Source organism: Eupeodes corollae, chromosome 1 (genome assembly GCF_945859685.1).
Source record: "Eupeodes corollae chromosome 1, idEupCoro1.1, whole genome shotgun sequence".
Classification (NCBI taxonomy): Eukaryota; Metazoa; Arthropoda; class Insecta; order Diptera; family Syrphidae; genus Eupeodes; species Eupeodes corollae.
In genome coordinates, this window is record NC_079147.1 from 232,015,347 (window position 1) to 232,039,197 (window position 23,851).

Here is a 23,851-nt window from a genome sequence, read left to right on the forward strand (position 1 = left end):
TTGATAACTTTAACTTATCTTTTTTTTAAATTCAATAAAATCAAATTTAAGACACAATTTGAATGATTTATGTTTGTATTTAAATATTGAACAATTTATTTCATTTTAAATTCGTGTTACTTTACCGAGCAGCTGATTGTGAAGCGTTCAAATCATTCTCCACTAACTTTGTAGCCGAATTTTTTACACTACGTCGGAGGGGAAATTTAAACTACTTTTGCAGTTAGATTTAGCCAATCAGAATCCCTTGACTACGTATCCACTAGCTTTGTGAATGCGACCATTATATATTTTGAACTTTGTTGAGCATTGGACGGTATTTTCTCGCAGCAGTCTCGACCACGTTGCATTGATGGAATTTTCAGATGCTCCCAGTCTGTTTGTTAGATGCTCATTCCAAGACATGTTGTAATTAAAAACTACGCCAAGATATTTGTATTGGTTAGACAACTTTATTTCAGAATTATTGTACAACCTTTTTTCGCACGCTGCTCTTCTTCCACCATTTCGAAATATTACCTACCATTTCCGACTTTTCAAGATTTATTTCAAGATTCCATTGGATACAGTAAGTCCTAAAAAATTGGAAGGATTATCTGACAACAGTCAATATCGTCCGCATATAAGAGGGCGTTAAAATTTGAAGATCATCTAAAACAATACCGATTGGAAGTTCCGCATGAAGATCATTTAAAAACAGAACGAAAAGAATATAGCTAAGCACACATCCTTGACGAACATCTTTCTTAGTGGGGAAGAATGTTTTATATGAGCGATCCTGTCAATGCTATCTGTTGGCAACGCCAAACCAACTACTTTTTGAATTGCGAATACGAAGAGAATGGAAGAAGGAAGTCAGTCAGCTTTGTGATCTCTACCAGGAAGGACGTGACTTCTGAATTGTCAGCCATCTTAAATATAAACTAAATTTACTAATTTTGATTCTTATTCTATTTTACTTGATTAATAAAACTATTATCTTAAAACTTATTTGTTTACTGACTTTAAAACATAACAAAGTGGCGACGAGGATTTAAAGTAATTACACGCGGTACACACAAAAAAAAAAAAAAAAAAAAATCATGTCTACATCACTTGATTCAGTGGTTGGAAAGCTTTTAGTACAGCAACAGGAGGCTGCTGAGCGCCAACAACATCTAATTGAAAAGCTCACCAAACTAATGGAAAATTCCTCCAACAAAGCTTCACAGGCACCACAGCAACAACTTCAAGCTGGACAACAAGAAGCATTGATGGATGTAATTGGAAAAAGCATACACGAGTTTAGGTATGAGCCTGAAAATAACAGCACTTTTTCACATTGGTACGGTCGCTACGAAATGCATTTCAAAGAGGATGCAAAAACGCTTCCAGATGATTCGAAAGTACGGTTGTTGTTACGTAGACTTAGTCAACAAGTTTATGAACGGTATGCAGATTGTATCTTGCCAAGAAAACCACAAGAACTTAGATTCGAGGACACAGTCACAGAACTCAAGAAGCTGTTTGACACGAAAGAATCGCTGTTCAGCATTCGCTACAAATGCTTACAAATTACCAAAAATGATGCTGAAGATTTTATTGCCTATGCAGGCAAAGTAAACAAGCAATGCGAGCATTTTAAGCATGCAGCCATGTCGACAAATCAATTTAAATGTTTGATCTTTATAATTGGATTAAATTCATCCACTTATAATGACATTCGTAGCAAATTACTTACAATGCTTGATACAGATGCTGAAATAACACTAGAAAAATTGATCACAGAGACTCAACGAATATTGATAGTGAAAAGTGATTCGCACCTTTTAGAAGCAAAAGATACAGCCATCAATGCTGTTTCTTCTAAAAAAAACACTCGCAATCAATTTTCAAGCAACAGCATTAGTGATCATCAAAAAGTTCAGCATAAACGTATCGACGCACCAAGAAGACCATGTTGGCAATGTGGTGCCATGCATTTTGTAAAAGATTGCACATATACACAACACAAGTGCAACATTTGTAACAAGCAAGGGCATAAGGATGGCTATTGTGCATGTTTCCAGAAACAAACACAAGGGGATTCACCTAACACCTCAAGGCCCAACACAGCAAAGCCCAAAAACGCTAACAACAAATTCAACAGCAACAAAAAGCAAGCCTTCAGGCAAAATGTTATAAAATCAAGTCCGCATAGCACCATACATTGTGTTGGCAACTACACTTCGGACCGAAAGTTTGTCACAGTCGAAATATCTGCGAAGCAAATTAAACTTCAATTCGATACAGCAGCAGACATCACGATTATTTCGAAAACAAACTGGATTAAATTGGGTCGTCCTAATCTACAGCCATGTAAGCGCAGCGCATCAGATGCATCACGAAATATACTTCCACTCATCGGCATGTTCACTACACAAATCCGGCACAAGAACGAAGTAAAAATAGCTACAGTTTATGTAACAAGTCTTCCCAGTTTAAATATTTTCGGAATTGACCTAATTGAAAAATTTGGCTACTGGAACTTACCCATAAACTCTATTTGCAACGCAATCACAGCAGATATGAGTAAGGATTTAGTTCTCAAAGAGGTCCAGCAAAAGTTTCCGGATGTGGTTTCTTCAAAAACAGGCCACTGTACCAAATTTCAATTGCGGTTAGAGCTAAAACCTGATTCCAAGCCCGTTTACATTCCAAAAAGAGATGTTCCATATGGAGTTGCAGATCTAGTGGAAGCTGAATTGAAGAGACTAGAAAACTCTGGTATCATAACACCAATCACACACTCAGATTGGGCAGCACCTATTGTCGTGGTACGTAAACCTAACAATAAAATTCGTATCTGTCCAGACTACTCCACAGGTTTAAACAACTGCTTGGAACCAAATGCTCATCCAATTCCTACTCCGGATGAAATGTTTGCTAAGACATCAAATTGCACAATATTTAGCAACATTGACCTTTCCGATGCATACATGCAATTTGAGGTAGATGATGATTCGAAGAAACTTCTCACCATGAACACACACAAGGGACTCTTCTTGATGAATCGTTTAGCTCCTGGATCGAAGCCAGCATCCGGACTGTTTCAAAGAGCAATTGAAATAATTTTGCAAGGCATTGATGGAGTCGCTGCATACCTTGACGACATCTACATCGCAACGAAAACATTGCACGGGAACTACAACGTTGTTATGGAAGTCATAAAACGTCTTAATGATCATGGCCTTACCATCAACTGGTCAAAATGTGAATTATTTAAGACATCCATCAAATATCTTGGACACATAATCGATGCCAATGGAATTCGTCCAGATCCAGCAAAAATCGATTCCATTCAACGTATGCCAAGACCAACCAACATTTCTGAACTACGTTCTTTCCTGGGTGCAGTGAATTATTATGGAAAATTCATTTCTAGCATGAGACAGCTTCGACATCCGCTTGATGAAATGCTGAAAGCAGACACTAGCTGGGAATGGACCGACAAATGTGAAAGTGCCTTCAAGAAATTTAAAGAAATTTTACTTTCCGACCTACTGCTTACACACTACGATCCAACAATTCCAATCTTCGTAGCAGCAGACGCTTCAATGGTAGGCATCGGTGCTCAAATCTTCCACAAAATGCCTGATGGAACAGAAAAAGTAATATACCATGTCTCACGCGCACTCACACTTTCAGAGAAGCGTTATAGTCAAATTGAGAAGGAGGGTCTTGCTCTCGTTTTCGCATGTAAAAAGTTCCACAAAATGATTTATGGTCGTCAATTTACTCTTCTTACGGATCATAAACCGCTTCTCAAAATATTTGGTTCAAAAAAGGGTATTCCTACACACACCGCCAACCGGTTGCAGAGATGGGCTCTCATTCTTATGAGCTATGATTTCCAAATACAACATGTTTCTACAAAGGAATTTGGAAATGTTGATGTTTTGTCAAGACTCATCGATGGACAAAAGCAACAGATCGAAGAAGATTTCATAGTGGCACAAATCGAAAGTGAAATAAAAACCATTCTTGAAGACAACATTGTTCACCTGCCAGTCACACTCAACATGGTACGAAAAGAAACAAGCAAAGACACTACGCTTCTCAAAATTTTCAATTGCATTGAAAATGGTTGGCCAAAGTCTTCGAAGAACCTTCCTTTAGATGTCATTCCATTTTTCAACCGACATGAAACCATCACCATAGTAGATAACTGCCTTATGACATTAGATAGAGTTATTATTCCTGCCATTTTTCAACGAAGGATCCTGAAACAGCTACACAGAGGTCATCAAGGAATACAGCGCATGAAATCCATAGCACGATCATACGTTTACTGGCCCAAAATCGATACTGACATCGAGAACCATGTCAAACAGTGTCAAAATTGTGCATCCGTTGCAAAATCTCCGACAAAAACAGAACTCAGTTCTTGGCCAGTACCACATGAACCCTTGGAGAGGATTCACATAGACATCGGTGGACCAGTTCGAGGTAAATATTACTTAGTAATGGTAGATTCTTATTCCAAATGGCCAGAAGTAGCGCAAATAACGACAATAACAACAACTGAAATAATAAATCAACTACACGAATTTGTGAGCAGATATGGTCAACCAAAAACAATTGTGTCTGACAACGGTACACAGTTTACCAGCTCCAATTTCAAAAGATTTTGCGATGAAAGGGGAATTCAGCATATCAGAACACCACCTTACCACCCGCAGTCCAATGGGCAAGCTGAGCGCTTTGTTGACATCATAAAAAGAGCTCTAGCTAAATCATATACCGAGTACTCCACGGATGACAAAGCAAACTTGCTTGTATTCCTTTCCCAGTATCGTGCTACACCTAATCCAAGCGCATCTGAGGGTAAATCACCGTCTGAATGTTTCATCGGTAGAAAACTTTCAACTCCTTTGGATTTATTGAAACCGAAAACAACAACAGATCTAATGAAGAATTCATCTATGGAAGAAGCATTCAACAAAAAAACACGGGGCGATACCAAGATACTTCAAAGCAGGTGATAAAGTATTTGCAAAGACATTCCAGCGTAACAAAATGTTTTGGAGTTCTGGTGTGATTATCGAAAGAATAGGCCAAGTGTTGTATAACGTTCTAATTCAAACAAATCGACGAAACCAATTGATAAGATCTCACACAAATCAGCTGAAGCAACGTTTTACTGAAGATATGCCTACGGTCGACTCATATCCAACAAATTTTGAGCCTGATGATATTCAACCCACTACTGAAGACGTTTCTACTAGTCCCAATTCTGAAGCAACTAGAAACCCGATTGAACGCAATGAAGATGAACTTCAAGACTCCACTGCATCAAGATTAGAAGAGTTAACCAGTCCTGTACTACGCAGGTCTACAAGGATAAGGCGTCCTCCGATTCGCCTTGATCTTTAATTCAACACAGAGGGATGTTGGCAACGCCAAACCAACTACTTTTTGAATTGCGAATACGAAGAGAATGGAAGAAGGAAGTCAGTCAGCTTTGTGATCTCTACCAGGAAGGACGTGACTTCTGAATTGTCAGCCATCTTAAATATAAACTAAATTTACTAATTTTGATTCTTATTCTATTTTACTTGATTAATAAAACTATTATCTTAAAACTTATTTGTTTACTGACTTTAAAACATAACACTATCAAAAGCAGCTTTAATATCTATGAAAAACCCGTAGAATTTCTTCTTTTGGCAGAGTTGAAGTTAAATTATGCATGAAAGATTATAAAGTATAAACTTGGTCCACTTAAGATAAACATCATCGGTATTTTGTGTTTTACTTTTTGCGAAATATGCAAGATCTTTTCTGAAAAGATATGAAAATATGAAAAGAGAATTTTTTATTTGGAAACAAAAGTTTATTATGAAAAGTTGTCGAAAACTAATAAAAAATATATATATATATATATCCTGCAAGGAGAAATTGCAAATTGCTTCACAAAAATTGCGAAGTGAAAAGACTTTTTAACTTTTAAGATTTAATTTAAAAAGTGAAAAGTAGAAGTGTTTCACCAATTTTAAATACAACTTTGCAATTAATTCGTAAATCTAATAATGTGCAAGATTAGAAGAAGTTCAAATATTATATATCCAGCTACCTCAAATGCTTTCAAGAGCCAACGTCTTATATTTGCCACAAATCACATCGGGTGGAATCACGCATAGAAAACCGTCGTCTTTTGCGATTGAAGAAAAATAATTTGGATGGAACTGATGGATATAGCTGCTATCTCCATCATTTAAGAAAGGGAGAAATCGATCTTGAAAAACGGCACAGCAAAAGAGGCGATGTAATGGTATAGAGAGCATTCACCTATTACGGGACCGTGGAGCTGGATTTTCAAAGCTCTTAAATGACGGCAATCAGTTACAAACCTATTACCATGGTCCACATATTCTACTGACCTGAACATCATGGAAATCGTATGGGGATGGCTTTCAAGAAAAGTCTACAATCCATACACTACAGGTTACTTGAAGTAATTCTGAAATCAGGAGGCAACACGCATTACTAAAAATTATTTAAATCTATTCAATAAAAGCAGTCTAAACCTTAAGATTTGTTCTTAAATTCTTTACTTTAAAGGGTCTCACAGGTAAATTTAGATCTTGTCCCTATTCATATGACCCAAAAAAAAAACAGGTAGGTAAACAGAAAACTTGTATTTATCAACTAAATCCAAAACTTTTATTTGCAATAAAAACTTAATACATACATACCTCATTCCTTCGACATTTGGGTTTTTCCAAAAAAACCTAAGGGTTTGAAAAATTACTTAAGTTAAAACTCAAGAAAAGCTTGTCCCTATTCAGTTACACAAGGAATTCTTTCTTGAAAAAAAAATATGTTCGAGGCCATGGCTGAACAAGTTTTTGATAATATTCAACACTCCAAGGTTGCTTTGTTTATTCCGTGCATAGATGCAACACCTTGATATTGGGCTCCATTAACAACTCAATGTAGTGTACACAAAAGTTATTGCAAGAGACATGAACATATATTCCTTAAGAAGTTAATTTGAAGTTTCACTACTCTTATGTCACTTTTATCTTTGTATACAAAGCTATTATTAACTTCTTTGTTTTAAAAATATTCTTCAAAGCGATTATTTTTTGTATAAATTATTTTACAACAGTTTTTCAAAAGAAACGTTGTTTAAATTCTTCAAAAAAGGCGAATCCTCCTCACCATCTTACTATCGTTCAATTGCACTTACGTCCCTTCTTTCCAAGGTCATGGAAACGCTTGTAAATGTTCAGCTTAAGAAATATCTTGAAGAACGGAAGCTTCCTTATGACCGGCAGTATGGCTTTCGTTGCAATAGATCCACTGGTGGTCTCATGGTTTGTCTAACCGAACAGTGGAAAAATCTTTACATCTCTTATCGAAAATGCTTACATTTGGTATTTATGAATCCCTCTTCGTTGGGTTAGAAATTACCTTTCGGACCGTTCAATTCAAGTAGTCTTGAACGGCTTCAAATCTGATGTCCACAAAATAAACGCTGGTGTGCCCCTGGGCCCCTTTTTGTCTCCGACACTTTTCCTTATTATTATAAATGATCTTTTGTCTGAAACTTCTAACCCACTTAATTGTTTCGCTGATGACAGTGCCCTCAGCTTTTCATATTCGTTTCTAGATTCTCATCCTTTTTCTTCGGATGTGGACTACCAACGGCAGCATATGATAAGCTCATTAAATTCAAATCTCGACAGCATTGTCAAATGGGGAATCAAAAACCGTGTAGAATTTAATGCTTCGAAAACTCAATGCTTACTACTGTCACAAAAGCGTAATCTTCCCCCTATGCCACTATCCATGAGTGGTACTTGTATCGAGGAGACCGAACAGCTTTCAATCCTATGTATGTGCATTCCAAACCACTTGTTGTGGAGTGATCACATATTTGACTTCGCCAAAAATGCTGCTAAGTGTTTAGGTTTTCTCCGAAGATGCAAGAAGTTTTTTACCCCTTCTGATCTGGTTATAATCTATAAAGCCTATATTCGTCCGAAACTAGAGTACAATTCCCATATCTAGACAGGTGCTCCTATGACCTACTTGAGTCTCCTAGACATAATTCAAAAGAAAGCTCTAAAAATGATAGGTTACCGTTGTCCAACTGAAACTTTTGTATCTCTCGAGCACCGTCTTAAGGTATCAAAAAATACAGCCGTAATACCAGTTCTACTAGGAATGCTCATCAGTTTACCCTTGAGCCCAATTTCGGAGGTATTGTAAAGTAAAGAGATTCTTTCTTTAGTCGTACTACACGAATGTGGAATGCTTTACCAGACTCAATATTTCCCACTCATTACAATGTGCAGACATTTAAAACCAATGTGCACCGGTATCTCCTTTCTAATCCTATCCTCCCTTCTTAATTGCTCGCACTGTGATTAATCATGATAAGTGCATTTATATCCCCTTCAGTGCGCGTATAATAAAAAAAATGGTGAACCCTCTCTGGTTAGCAACCCTCTCCTATAAAAGAGTATTTAAGCTCATCATAAAATTAGTTTTCAAAATATATTCGGTTTTTTTTCTGAACGGAAAATTAAACTTAATATTCCAGACTAGAAAACGAGCCGGACTTCATGTTCGTGTTTTATCAGAGAAGCGATGGCAGAAGTGGCAAGTTTTGTCGATTTTACTCCTCGTAAAATGTTAATATGTACATTGTATATTCTTTCGTAAGATACAACCGAGATAACTCGTATAAATTTTTAGTCCTCAACATCAAGGATCAGAGGATAAAATTATAATCATCTACCGTTAACTCAGTTTTCTCATTGATGTGGTGCAATTTTCGAATCCACACTAAGCTTACGGAGTTCAACCGAAAAATTTGTTTTGTGGAAACAATTTGTTCCCATTAATTAATGTTTTTAAAATAATAATTTTCTTACGAGTTTCTTTGTTTGCTAAATTCATCTTCATTCTAAATTGATATTGAGCAATCTTTTTCAACCGAATTTGTAAATGGGATTATAGTAAAATAAGAGCTTAATTTTCAGCCTCTTCAATTAAGTTTTCTAACCAACATCAACTTTGTTTCCAATAGCAAAAGAACTTGTTTTAATCTTTTAAGTGAATTTTTAAAAAGCAACCCAACTGGGTTCCGTTAAATAAAACCCAACTAAAAGAACTTATTTCAATCAATCAATTCAATGAATTTATTACTTTTGACTATCGATCATTGGATTTTATCATCATCGATGATGTTTAAAGGTACAAAGCAATTTCCAAATAAAAATACAAATTTAAAATAAAAAAAGGATCAGAGCAAAATAAAAAGTACTATGAGGTATGTTCCTCAACCCGTCGTAGGTTATTTATCGTCTCCTTCAATTGTACAAGTTCCATAGAGAAATTTTACCATCCATACCAGCTGCGGCCATTATTGGGGCATTCCAGTAGTAAATGTTATCATCTGAATAAGCGATATCCATTATTCCACCTGACTTGTGTTCGGTCAGAACGGCTAATGGTCGCAGGCTTTTGTATGAGAATATTCTAATTCTGCCATCCCATCCGGCAGTGGAGAATATTTTCCTATCTTTCCGAATGCGGATGCAATTTATTCCTGGATTTCTTATGGGTATCTCTTGTATTTTGGTAAGTTCCATGGCCTTCATTTGGAATGTAACAGCAAAGAATTTATCTTCGGTGCCCCCGACTAAACCTCTGTTGGTAAGGCTATCGAAGTCCACACTTGTTGCGGCGCCAACATCAAAGTGAACTTCGTTGATGGGTTTCTCTGAACGGAGGTCCCAAGTGAGGAAATCTCCAGATTCATAACCAGCGAGGACCATATCGTGTCCTCTTAAATTGAATTTCTTCAGACAAGAGAGTTGTCCCAAATTGAGACATTTATCTGGCACTAGCAGAGTTTTTTTCTGCCAATCTTTGGTGTGTAAAATACCAATGCAGTTGTCGTTTTGGGGGAAAACGAGCGCCTCATCATCATGTGAGTAGTCCGTGCGACAGAAAGCCATGTGATTAGTTCCACAAGTCTTTTCCAAAACATAAGAAGAATTAGTCTTTGACCAGTATTTCAGAGTTCCACCTTTTTCTTGTGTAATTAAATGAGAATTGGTGTGATGCATGGCAGTAATAGGATCAGTTCCAATTTCGAAGCTTGAAGTGCAACGATTGGTCTAAAATGGACAAACATCTAATTAGTGGTTTTTCTGGAAGGGGTTTAATTAAATAAATTACCTGTAAGTCCCATAGTTGGACAGTTCCCTTAAGGGTTCCGGCCAGGAGTTTTTCGTCTTTGTAGAAGGCCAGCGAATTGATTGCGTCCATGTCCGAGTGTCGGAGGACAAACACGGGATCTGGTGGAAGCACAGACATGATAGAGGCTTTTCTTCGAAATTGTAATGAATTTCGAGAATATAATTGCAGTTGTTTTTAATGAAATTTAATGAAAATTATTCATGAGGACGAAATTGCGACGCGAAATTAAAGCACCGGAGTTGAAAACTGACACATCAGAAGAAATATTTCGAACGTCAAAGTCAGATGTTTTGCAATGTTTATTTTTCTCTTGTGATACTTTCTTTGGGACATAGATGTCAGCTGAAAACGGTTCATGTATTGACTAAATGTTACTTAATTTCCAATATAGAGGGCAATGTATAGTTGGAGATATTAAACAAGAGTGTGTTCGTTAACATGAAATTTAGTGGGGCTGTTAAAATGTTTTCATTGAAGACCATGTTTATATTTAAGTTCAATTTATAACAAAATGGGAATAATATATAAATTGCAATGAGAAAGCTTAAATGGGTTGTATTGGTCGTGTAATAGGATAGAGAGGGTATTGTGTTCTTGATAAATCTATTAAAGTTAAGACAGCTTTGAAAACTTGTGTGCATATACTGAATAAAAATAAATAAATTAGGTGACGCAACAGCTGATAGAGAATCAGGACCTACTTTCAACCGTTCCTGTATACGAGTGATATCGGGGATTGAGGGGACTTATTGTTTGTATGCCGTTGCCGATTCTGAGCAATGAATTTGAGAAAACTCTTTTGTTTTGAATTATTCTTGAAGGTTTTATCAATTCCTCGGTAGAGGCAGAACTCATGAAAATACTTATGGCTGAAACACAAACACGCTTCAGCTTCAGCTTCGTCTACGTTACGTTGGGCCTGCTTCGAGGTTGCTTTGAATGACACTTCCAATATGACATTTCTAAAATGGCACTTCTGTCATTAGCAGCTGTTATTTTTTCTCAAAATAAAAAAAAGATTCCTCAAAAAGCAAATGTATTTTGATTCTTGACTTTTATACAGCTGTTGAGCTGTCAGACAAAACAAATTTTCAGCAAATTTGAACCAGAGCTTCCGTTTGGAGTCACATTACGTAACATTACGTTCTTTCCCTTACGATTGTCAAATGAAACGTGAGGTCGAAGGTTCATTGTGATAGCATGCATGGGATTCCTATGGCTCAACTCGAAAACGTCAGGCAAAGCCGAAGCTTGTTTGTGTTTCAGCCATTAAGTAGGACCTCTTTGGATGACAGTCTTACGCAATAATAATCTCACCACGAAACTTGTGTTTTTGTTGCACTTTGCAAGTGTAGCTGTGAGAACTGATTTCTATTTGGAAATCATGTTTTGGGCTATGATTACATTTCTCTCTTTTGAGAGACGGTTTAAAAGAGATGTTGAATCAGGCAATTTAATTTGCATTCACAATTGTAAAGGAGATATATGTAAGTGGCTTGAAGATGTTTTATGAATATTCCCTACAATTCCCTAAATATTAGATACAAAATAGCTTGAAAAATAGCCTCTAAAAATAAATGAAGTTTTAGAACGTACGGAAGGTTAAAGTTTGACAAAGAATCAATTTTTTCAAATACGTGGCATAATGGTAGAATTGTTCTATATACAAAGATAAGAAAAAATAAAACAAGACAAGAAAATTAAATAATATATATTCTAAACGGTGATTTTTTAAGGGCTTGAAAAAAAAACGCATAAAATTTGCAAAATCTCATCGATTCTTTATTTGAACGTTAGATTGGTCCATGACATTTACTTTTTGAAGATAATTTCATTTAAAGGTTGACCGCGGCTGCGTCTTAGGTGGTCCATTCGGAAAGTCCAATTTTGGGTAACTTTTTCGAGCATTTCGGCCGGAATAGCCCGAATTTCTTCGGAAATGTTGTCTTCCAAAGCTGGAATAGTTGCTGGCTTATTTGTGTAGACTTTAGACTTGACGTAGCCCCACAAAAATAGTCTAAAGGCGTCAAATCGCATGATCTTGGTGGCCAACTTACCGGTCCATTCCTTGAGATGAATTGTTCTCCGAAGTTTTCCCTCAAAATGGCCATAGAATCGCGAGCTGTGTAGCATGTAGCCCCATCTTGTTGAAACCACATGTCAAGGCAGTTCTTCCATTTTTGGCAACAAAAAGTTTGTTAGCATTGAACGATAGCGATCGCCATTCACCGTAACGTTGCGTCCAACAGCATCTTTGAAAAAATACAGTCCAATGATTCCACCAGCGTACAAACCACACCAAACAGTGCATTTTTCTGGATGCATGGGCAGTTCTTGAACGGCTTCTGGTTGCTCTTCACTCCAAATGCGGCAATTTTGCTTATTTACGTAGCCATTCAACCAGTAATGAGCCTTATCGCTGAACAAAATTTGTCGTTAAAAAATTTTCTGCCAACTTTTCTAGGGCCAATTCACTGAAAATTCGACGTTGTGGCAGATTGTTCGGCTTCAGTTCTTGCACGAGCTGTATTTTATACGGTTTTACACCAAGATCTTTGCGTAAAACCTTCCATGTGGTCGAATAACATAAACCCAATTGCTGCGAACGGCGACGAATCGACATTTCACGGTCTTCAGCAACACTCTCAGAAACAGACGCAATATTCTCTTCTGTACGCACTGTACGCATTCGTGTGGTTGGTTTAATGTCCAATAAAGTAAACTGAGTGCGAAACTTGGTCACAATCGCATTAATTGTTTGCTCACTTGGTCGATTATGTAGACCATAAATCGGACGTAAAGCGCGAAACACATTTCGAACCGAACACTGATTTTGGTAATAAAATTCAATGATTTGCAAGCGTTGCTCGTTAGTAAGTCTATTCATGATGAAATGTCAAAGCATACTGAGCATCTTTCTCTTTGACACCATGTCTGAAATCCCGCGTGATCTGTCAAATACTAATGCATGAAAATCCTAACCTCAAAAAAATCACCCTTTATTAGTATTTCGATATCTATTGGTATAATATAGTCAGAAAAAAATTCATATTCACTGCAAAAAAACCGAAAAAGGTGAATTTTAACTGAGAGCTTTATTTATGCGACCTTAAAACTTCCTTAAATGGCATCTTAATGGTTTACCAGAGCATACATTTAATCCGGGTGCAAAGGACACAAGTAAGTATACCTTTTTTGAAATTATTTAAAAACTATTAGCTTCTTTTTTTTTTTTAAAAAGTTGTATATGCACATTGAAGCTTATTTTACACAAAAAATTCTTTTTAGTACAGTTTAAAGATTTGGAAAAAATCGGAGGAAGATACACTTCGTGTCACATAGATAGAGACAAGCTTTTTTCGTTTTTTATCTGCCGATATTTCTTAAACCTTTGGGGTTTTTGGAAAAGTGTCACTGTATAAGACCCTCCTCATCCCCGTCCTTCCATAAGGTACAGAAGCATAAACTATGACGAAAGCGGTTGAAAGCACCTTGTGCCGTTTCGAGAGAATAGTTCTTCGCGTGATGTCTTGTATGCATAGAAAGGGGGGGGGGGGGGAGGAGAAGGTGGAACGATGAACTGTACGGGCCAGACTTAGACTTAGCCAGAAGAGTAAAAGTCCAAGGATTAAGATGGCTGGGTCACGTAAAGCGCATGGAAACCAATGCTCCGCCGGCTCGTAAAGTCTTAAAATCCACACTCACAGGACAGCGCAGTAGAGGAAGACCGCAAATCAGGTGGCGCGCAGTCAGTGGAAAGTGACTTCACTGAACTTGGAGCGTGAAACTGAAGACATCTAGCTAGGGACCGAGCTAGAGGGAGAAGTTTTATTGGGTAATGCCCTAGTTCACACAGGGATGTAGCGCAACCTTAAGTAAGTAAGGAAAGTCACAAGATCTAAAAAAAATACCAAAAATCTTGTGGTTTAGGTAAACAATAATTTTATTTAACGGATTAAAATAATTTCTAGTAATGTGTTCTGCCTCCAGATTTCTGAATTACTTTAAGTAACCTGTTGTGTATATTGATTCATAGAGTGCTGTCAGATAACTGAGCAAAATTTGAGCCCAGGACCGTTTTATGGCTTCAATCATCTATTCAGTTTTTTGGCGATACAATCCTCTTTTGTAGACTTTTCTTGAAAGCCATCCCCACACGATTTCCATGATGTTCAGGTCAAGGCAATATGGGGGCCATGGTAATATGTTCACCTTTTGCTCTTGAATCAGGTTTTTGTTGCCCGTGCGGTATATATTGGTGTATTATCTTATTGGTCCATCGTTGTCCACCACATAATTAAGAAAACTGCTGGAAAGCTCGTTCCAGAAACGATTTGTAAGTAATTGCCGGCATTTCCGGGCTTTTAAAATCCAGCTCCATTGTCTCGTAATAGGTGATTGCTCCCCATTCAATTGCAAGATAGATTTCTTCCCCTCTTAAATCATGGAAATAGCAGCTATGTATAACCATCAGGTCCGTCGAAATTAATTTTTGTTTCATCGAAAAAGACGACGGTATACCAACCTCTATTTCACCAACAATGATTTGTTGCAAAATAAAGGCTTTGGCTCTTGCATGCAGCATTTTATGGCCCTTTTTTCTCCATTTTTTTTTGGGTCCTAAATGGTCTGCCTTCTGAATCACCGAGCAACAGTCGATCTACTTGCATTTAACCAAGCTTCTGCCTTGAATTTACTAATAGAAAGCCTTGAATTTGAAGCAGCTCTCACTATCGCCCGCTTTTTCTGAAATGATCTGGCTTTCTTCACTCTTCCTTGGTGGTTTTTTCCATACCTCTATGGGTTCTTTAGGTGGTTGTATACAACTTTTGAAGTTCTTCTTATTTAGCTGGCTTCGCCGAGAAGAATATTTGGCCTATTTCTCCCTTGGTTAGACCCTTCCCTCTACCCATACTTCCTGATTCTATCAAATTAATACTCGTTATTGTAGTGTACCTTTTTGCAAATTATTTAAAAAGTATTAGTTTTTTTTAAAAAAGTTGTGGGTGCACATTGTAGCTCATTCTACGCAAAAAAGATTCCGATTTTCTTTTCGTATAGTTGAAAGATTTGGAGAAAATCCGGCCAAAGTAGTAGTGCATTTTGTCAAAACGAACGAATTCTACACCTCACCCTGTTTAAATTTTGAACCAAATCCAATCGTAACTTTGTATTTTTTTATCATTAAAAATATAGTAAAAGATGTTATATTTGAGCAGAGCTTCGGTTTTAAGTCAATCAATTTTGGAACATAAGTTATTCAAATGTCACCGATTGAATTTAGTCAATTAGAGACAAATATTGATAAAATAACATCGAGAAGTACAGCCACTGAGACTCTTGCAGCTTCCTGTATAAATTTAGTTTTAGAAACAGGCCTTAACAATCAAAGTAAATAAATATTTTGTTAAATATAGGGTCTGTTTTATTCATTCCTCAGAATTAGTTTTTCGTCACGCTTCTATTCAAGGATTCGAGATGATATGTCGTAAATATATTTACGTACATACCTGAAGCTCGTTAACTTTTTTGCACTTAGCGCGACCTATAACAAAGCTTTTTACTAGACCTTCCTTGAAAAAAAAAACAAGTGTCTACTTAATAAAAAAATACTAACTGATGGTATCAAAATTATAGGAAAAGAAATAAAGATCGAGTTTGGGCGTCCAACTTTTGAGGTTGAAATAAAACATAAGACAAAAAATGATTTTGTATTCGGAAACATGTCCATTGGCTATAACTTAAATTCAACACATTCAACTACTTGTACCTATATTATAGACTATAGTCTATGATTATTTTGCTGCTTAATGGTATATTAGATTGAGTCATATACAGCTATGTCCAAAATAATAGGAACGTTTCTTAATATTAGTTGTTTGCCTAACTAAAGCTAACACGATATGAAAAAGCTTTATTATATGACTTGTTAATATGTTATGAAACTATTCAATTAAAGTACAGGACAATAAGTCGGAAAAAGGATGTCAACCTGGGAATGAGAGATAGTTTGTTTGTTTCTTTATACCTTCCTTTTGGTGTTTTAAACATTATGTAAAATGTTGCATAAAATAATATGTCCTTTGTATAATTATATTACGCATAAACCATCGTGCAGTTGAGGGAACATATAGGGACCGAAGGTACTTTAAAGTATTGAGACAAAAATTAATATATTTGGAATGGATTGAAAAATATGAGAAACTTTAAATCCTCAGCTCATTAAAATAGTGTTCAAACTTGGAAGGAACAGCATTATACATATGGTTGACTTGTCATTGTTTTTTCGTCGTTGTATGAAGAAAACAAAATACGGAACTTATTATTATTATTATTATTTATTAAAATTTCCATAATTGTACAAAACAATACTTAAAAGCTAATAGCTACCAGGGCTTCTAGCTGAAATGACTAAAGTAGTATTTTTGGATGTTATAATGTTTTAAATTTGCCAGCTGCAGGGAGTAAGAGTGATAGGCTGACTTACTCCGACCGCCCCCGCATGTATTTTTAATAAAGAAGGTTAAATACTCTGATAAAGATTTAAAAGTTTAAAAATATTTTGTAAGAATCAAAAGGAGATTTTTTAGATTACAGTTTCCGTGCATATCACGGTTTTTTTTCTTGGACTTGCAGGCGAATTGCGTAGCTTTTAAAACTGATAAGGTTTCAGCTGAGAATACAGTGAAAAATGGTGGTAGCTTTCTGAAGCAATTAGATTAGCCATGTTTTTTTGGTATTCCATATATAGTGCAGTGAGAATTGTCAAAAAAACGATCCGCAGTAGTCTGGTTTTTATATTTGAAAGTTGATGCAACTGAATATTTTCTAGAATAATTTATCAAAAACTTGTGAAATTCAGACCAGGGGTGAAATCGTGTAAACTGATTTTTGATAGTTGACTATCAAAATCAAAAAAATACGTCTGTGTAATGGTGCTATTCATTGTTTTATTGTTCAACACGAATCAAACTATCTCACTAGCACTTCATAAGAAACTTAATCATTTTTAAATCTTTTTGTGCGGTGCAAACACCAAAAGGATTAATTTAAGCTAAACTGAGATAAACCTTTGGTGGAAACATAGCAAAACTTAATTATCTTTTTTGTTCTTGCAAAATAAGCCCAGTTTGTCCATTTTCATTAACAAAACTAAATAATATCGACAGTAACAGATTGATTTGTTTCCCTAATGGAAAATACATGATTTAAAATGCACAACTACTCAACGAACACAGCCATCGAGATACAAATGCAATATCAACCGTACCAACATTTGAGAACGAAATCACATAAGATCCATTCGAGACTAGTATAAATTTCAAAACCCATCCGTAGAAAGATTCTACTTTAACTTTTATGGGTAGTATTCATACTGCGGATATTGTTTTTGATATTCGTGATTTTCCAACAAAACACGGGTATTGTTGTTTGAGTCAACAATTGTGAAAGAGGTACCTTCCTTACACTTTGAACCATCCGTAAAGAGGAAATTCCAATTATTTCTTATGAAAGGATTCATTAATTCATGAATATGCTGAAGAAAAACCTCTTTCGGAGTTGAATCTTTTTTAAATCGAGCGAGTGCAGTGTTGATGGATTCCTTTAGGAATAGCCAAGGATTGTTACACTCGAAATTCTGGAACTTTTGATCGAAAGCGTTAACAAAATTTGCGCATTGACGAGTAGATTCTAAATATGTACTTACTTTGTGAATTGGGCAGAACTTTTGGACCTGTATCGGCGTTTAAAAATATTTATAAAAGGAAGAAAACACTTAAATTTCCCTTATTTCACTTGCTTATTTTATTATAAAATAGATTTTTAAATCACTCTTGCAATAAAAAGAAGGTATTTTAAAGATTAAATTTTATTTCTTGTGAGATATATCTTGATTTGGCATAATGATAATGTATAGACTTACTTTAGTCAAAGATTTGATGCTTCTTTCGAAACATTGTGTATGGAATGGCAAATCCGGAATTTTAAGTTCTTCTAGTTTTACTAGCAATGAAAGCTTTTCATCTTGCAAAGCTTGTAAACCTTGTGGTGAATTTATTTCAAATTCATTCCAAAAAATTATATCGGTATAATCCGGGGCGTTAAACAATATATATAGTGGTTTAAATATTCGGTTGGATATGTTCTTTTGTCTGAAATTTAAGATCTGTATAAGAGCAAGCTCTCTGACATAAATCCTTATGCCGAAGAGCAGTGCCACTAAGAGATTTTTGGGGTGAGCATAAAAAGCATTTGTTTCAATGACAGCATTGATGATTAATTCCCAATTTTGCTGAAGACTTCCCGAGAAAAATGTTATTTTTAATAGTTGGTAGGTTTTCATTAGATTGCTTGTTATAAAAATTTTGGAGTGAAGAGCAACCAGAAGCCGTTCAAGAACTGCCCATGCATCCCGAAAAATGCACTGTTTGGTGTGGTTTGTACGCTGGTGGAATCATTGGACCGTATTTTTTCAAAGATGCTGTTGGACGCAACGTTACGGTGAATGGCGATAGCTATCGTTCAATGATAACAAACTTTTTGTTGCCAAAAATGGTTGACATGTGGTTTCAACAAGATGGTGCTACATGCCACACAGCTCGCGATTCTATGGCCATTTTGAGGGAAAACTTCGGAGAACAATTCATCTCAAGGAATGGACCGGTAAGTTGGCCACCAAGATCATGCGATTTGACGCCTTTAGACTATTTTTTGAGGGGCTACGTCAAGTCTAAAGTCTACACAAATAAGCCAGCAACTATTCCAGCTTTGGAAGACAAATTTCCGAAGAAATTCGGGCTATTCCGGCCGAAATGCTCGAAAAAGTTACCCAAAATTGGACTTTCCGAATGGACCTAAGACGCAGCCGCGGTCAACATTTAAATGAAATTATCTTCAAAAAGTAAATGTCATGGACCAATCTAACGTTTCAAATAAAGAATCGATGAGATTTTGCAAATTTTATGCGTTTTTTTTTTAAAAAGTTCTCAAGCTCTTAAAAAATCACCGTTTATATTTTTAGGAAAACGGAATTTAAAAAAAAAAAACAAATGTTAAAAAGCTTCTGGAATAATTAAAGGCATGGTCACAGAACATGAAGAGATTTGTCCACCCAACGGATCCGTTCATTACACCAAACATTTTTGTTCTGTAAAAAGGACACTATATTAAAAATAGGGCCCTTGAATTTCTTGTAGTATCGGACAACTAGCTATGAAATGGTAAATATCATTACGCTCATTTCTGTTACAATAATTGCAAAGGTGATGCGGATAGCTTTCACAGAAAGTCTATTATTGAAATAATTTTTCGCATTAGTATTTAAAAAGTGGCTTGGATTTCTATAAATTTCTTTTGTTGATGAAGATGATGCTCTATTTAGATGTTCAAGATATATATTTTCATCAACTTTTGCCATAACATTCGAAAAGATATCTTGCCTATTATTAACTCAGTCAGTTCAAGAGAAACATTATGCAACCGGGCAAGTTGAGTACATTTCAGACTCAACAAAAATTGCATAGATTGGAGTCAAACTAGGTAACCGAAATAATCTTTTGAAATAAGACGTGTAACAACTCAAATTCTTCAAAATAGGTGTGACCATAAACTTGAATACCGTAAGACAAGCAAGTGTTAATAGTTGCTTGGAAAACTCTGTATTTAGATATTAAGTCTATGTTTTTGTTTGAGAAGAAAGTTGGCCACATTACATTAAGAGCTACTTTAGCTTCTTTACTCTTAAGCTGAGTATTCAATTAAATCTTTAACGAAATTTATCAACAAAGAAAATTAATTGATATTTTGTGTCGTAATTCATTGTTTTTTTGAAGTTTCGAGTTTTAAAATTTACTTTTGAGAGCCTTTTACGAAGCCTGCAGGAAATGTACTTCGAGATCGTGACAGCCGGTGGTTCTTTTAAATTTAAATTTAAGATTTGCTCCCACTCAAATGGTAAAAATATACTTAAACTTTTGTCCCTATTATTCTGGACATAGCTGTAAGCATGAGTACAATAGATAGATTTATGTTCCTTTGGTAAACATACATACATATGTACATGTACATATGTTGAATATAAAGTGTACATTTATGTTATTGTTGTGATGCTATTAAAGTTCGCAATTTTTGAGGGCATTGAATGTGAATTGGAATTCATAGAAGTAACTACAAGAATTTTTCTTTGAAATCGTACCTTTAAAGTTGTGTATTAGATTTAGATACTTTCATTCAATTTCTTCTTCCCCTAGAAAAGGTCATCAATTAATCAAAAGGAATAATTTTTCCAAAGGTCACACCAGATTTAAGGGATAAATGAGGTGTTTTGTCACATCACTTGGTCTTATGTGTGGTACTTAATTAAAGATTGTTTTTATCATATTATTGTCGACTATATATATTTATAAAAAGGAACAGAACAAGTCGTTTATATTCATTATTATTGCAATGCAAGAAAAATAACAAAAATTGTAAAATCCACTTAACGACAAATTATATGGCGATAGATATGGATTAGTTTTAAATGATGAATTAGTTTTGAGTAAGATACGCGTAAAGCATAACAATAAGGCTTCATGATTTCTAGTTACTATATAATTATTTGTTTGGTAAGGATTAAGAATAATGCAGTTTAGTTAGAATCGCTTACAAACATCGATTTAATAATTATTGATTTTTCATTGGAATAAATGAGGATTAGGTTTGGGCTCTAGAATTGAAAATGTTTCAGTTTTTTGACTTTTCGATAGTCTATATCTCAAAAACGATATAAATGATATTTGAAACATTATAACATCAAAAATGCAAAAGACTTCCAAATAGCTCAGTTTTAGTAGAAAGATGTTCCAATAACTATTAACAATTTAAATTCTAGGAGGACAAAAACCATTTTTCAGCGCGGAATTTTTAAAACAAATTATTATGTTTCCTCCAGGAGATCTAAATATTAACATTCATTTCTAGAAGAAAATGTAGGTATGTATACCGAGATTTTTTTTTGTAAGACAATCTCGAAAATCAATATACAGAATATCAAAATTCTGATGAAACTTACATGTCGAAATCTTTCACTTTATTATTTTTTTTTAATTGAAAATAAAAAGGAGAGGCTGGTATGCGACACACACTACACACGACCAAAATACGCCATAATGGACCGTAAGTCAGTCCTTATTACTGATAACGAAGAGGAATCGACACATTCGGGTCTTCGGCAACACTTTCACTTACAGCATCTTCATTTGTATGAGGAAAACGATGATGCACAGGCCTTACAATATCTGTAACCAATCAAATCTCATCAAATTTCTTCACAGTTATGTAAACCATAATCTCCTCTTAAAGCACGATATGTGGCTATGGTAAAATCACCATTTTTGTAGTAGGTTTTTTTAACTTGTATGCGTTGTGCGATATTTAAGCAATCCATTTTCGTAAATGTCGAAATTTCAACTAACAATACAAAGTTCTTTGAAAAACTTAGTTTGACAGATGTTGAATTTCTGCCCTATACTTTTGAAACCGTAAATGGATAACCCGTTATTAAATGTGTTGCATTTACCAATACTAAGACAGATAGAAAAATATGCAAATACATGTAACTGCAAACTTATTCCTAAATTATGCTCAAAAATTGTTTACTTTCATGTTAGAAGAATAATCAGAACAAAAATCAAAATTACACAGATTTGCTTGTTTTGTTGAAGATTCAAAAAAGATATTTTATATATAAGTATATTACACAGAACGTAAGGTCATCGAAAACCTTTAAATCTTATACCTAGTAGTCCTATTTTATTTGATAAGGTCACATCTATTGCTGATGAATTTGACATTTGAGTAGAATGACTTTTTAGACTGCCAGGTTGTTCATATGTCTAGGAATAGTAATTGAGAAATATAAAATTCTTAAAACTTCTGAGAATGTATAGACTTTTGAAATAAGAGAAATTGCAGGTAATAAGTTTAACCTAACTTATAGCTGCTGACCTTAACAAATGTTTTTCTTTTCAAATTGACTTCATAAAACAGTGTACATTGCACCGTCTTGAGTTGACTGACTTCATATTTCGTCATTTTATTTCTCAGTAATTCAAAATTATTTCTATTTAAAAGATGGAAATGTTTAATACTCATACTTAAAATTAAGTATGAAAGATATGTTATCATATCTCATATTGAGAATCCGGTTTCTTCCCTTCAACATTTAAATTACAATATATGACATCTTCCGACGCTAAAACTATTACAAATCCCTTTGCCTAGTTCTTCAGACAATCGTACAGTAATCATCTTGAAGAACCTGACTGTAGTTTTTTGATTACTTAAAAGGTACCTCATGCACTTCCCAAATCGAAATAAGTGATGATATTGTTGACTTTGAATGAAATCTACTTAAAAAAGATTCCTCTCCCGGTAAGGATGTTTTTTTCCTGCAATATTACCTTCCTATGTACACCCCTTTCGGTACTGTTTTGTCTTTCCATTTCTCAAGCTAGCTTCACAAAGCTTTGGAAAGATTCTGAAATGAGAGGCAATAGGTAAATTAATAAGGGAAGGGATTTAGGATAGGATAGGAGCGCGGAGGATTCAATGACCAGCCCATAAGGGTAGGCCAGAACTAGGATGGGATAAGGGGTACGGGAGTTGGGATAGAATGTCCACTACGAAGGCGATGGCATGCTCGCGATGCTCGGCTAAGCTCGCCGGATGAGGGGGGGATCTTACCTTCGTAGATGGACCTCACCTCTTTCCAAAACTAAAATTTCATGCCATTACACAAAAACTTAAACGATCCCAAAAACATAACATTAACACATAACTCTAAAAGAACAAACAAATTTGTACAGACTTGCACACTACAACCAAAACATGACTTCCAAACTAGCACTACAAGTAAAGAACACCAAACACAGGACAACCTACACACCGCCACCAGACACAGAACTATCGACACACTACGACCGACACACCATCACCAGACACACCATCACCAGGCACACCATCACCAGACACTCCATCACCAAACAGCACTACATACACGCTCGACCTGACACACTATCACCGGATAACACGACATTCATGCCGGACCTGACACACCTCGGGAACGCTGCGGCTGTTGTAGCAGCATGGCCGTACCCACCCAACCTGGAGTTCGGCTGGCCTTTACTTTCGAACTCCCCTTACTAGTCTTTGAAGCTGAAGTTTACGTTGTAGAACCCGGTTCACTGAAGAGCATTATCCAGCCCTACCACACCTCCTCTGAAAATTGTAATCAGCACTCCATAATATTTAAGTACTGAACACCAAAAGTTGATAAAATAAAAAAAAAAAAACACAACAAATCGACTACACTGTAACGTGACTTACATTTTATTTAAATAGATTCGTAACTAACATAAATGGAATATATAAAAAAAAATATAAAGGATAATTTCGAAATTTGAAAATTAGAAAATTGGTAAATTTAAAAGAAATTGAAAATTTGAAATAACTTAAATAAAAAAAATCAAAGGAAAACACAAAATTTCTCCTCAGAAGTATATATGTACCTAGTGTACCTAATCCAAAAACAAACAAAAAAACAGGGACTTTCTCCGTATGGAGGAGACTT

General features: G+C 35.5%; 2 protein-coding genes across 2 annotated transcripts; one reads left to right on the forward strand and one right to left on the reverse strand.

Moving 5' to 3' along the window:
* Positions 1 to 1,082: 1,082 nt before the first annotated feature.
* LOC129949192 (uncharacterized protein K02A2.6-like) lies at positions 1,083 to 5,003 on the forward strand. The gene has a single exon (XM_056060483.1). The coding sequence runs from the start codon at positions 1,083 to 1,085 to the stop codon at positions 5,001 to 5,003; it is 3,921 nt and encodes a 1,306-aa protein (XP_055916458.1).
* A 4,143-nt stretch (positions 5,004 to 9,146) lies between these two features.
* On the reverse strand, positions 9,147 to 10,494 carry LOC129941200 (guanine nucleotide-binding protein subunit beta-like protein 1). The gene is made up of 2 exons (XM_056049773.1): positions 10,219 to 10,494; positions 9,147 to 10,157 (listed from the first exon to the last, which is right to left on the reverse strand). Exons 1-2 carry the CDS (start codon positions 10,354 to 10,356, stop codon positions 9,345 to 9,347), a joined length of 951 nt encoding a protein of 316 aa, XP_055905748.1. The 5' UTR covers positions 10,357 to 10,494; the 3' UTR covers positions 9,147 to 9,344.
* Between the last annotated feature and the right edge of the window lie 13,357 nt (positions 10,495 to 23,851).

Bases quoted from the DNA above. Each gene is read 5' to 3' on its own strand.
- LOC129949192 (XM_056060483.1), top strand. From the start codon at position 1,083: ATGTCTACATCACTTGATTCAGTGGTTGGAAAGCTTTTAGTACAGCAA.
- LOC129941200 (XM_056049773.1), bottom strand. From the start codon at position 10,356: ATGTCTGTGCTTCCACCAGATCCCGTGTTTGTCCTCCGACACTCGGAC. The intron at 10,158-10,218 runs GTAATTTATTTA...TGTCCATTTTAG, and splicing joins TCCAACTATGGGACTTACAG to ACCAATCGTTGCACTTCAAG.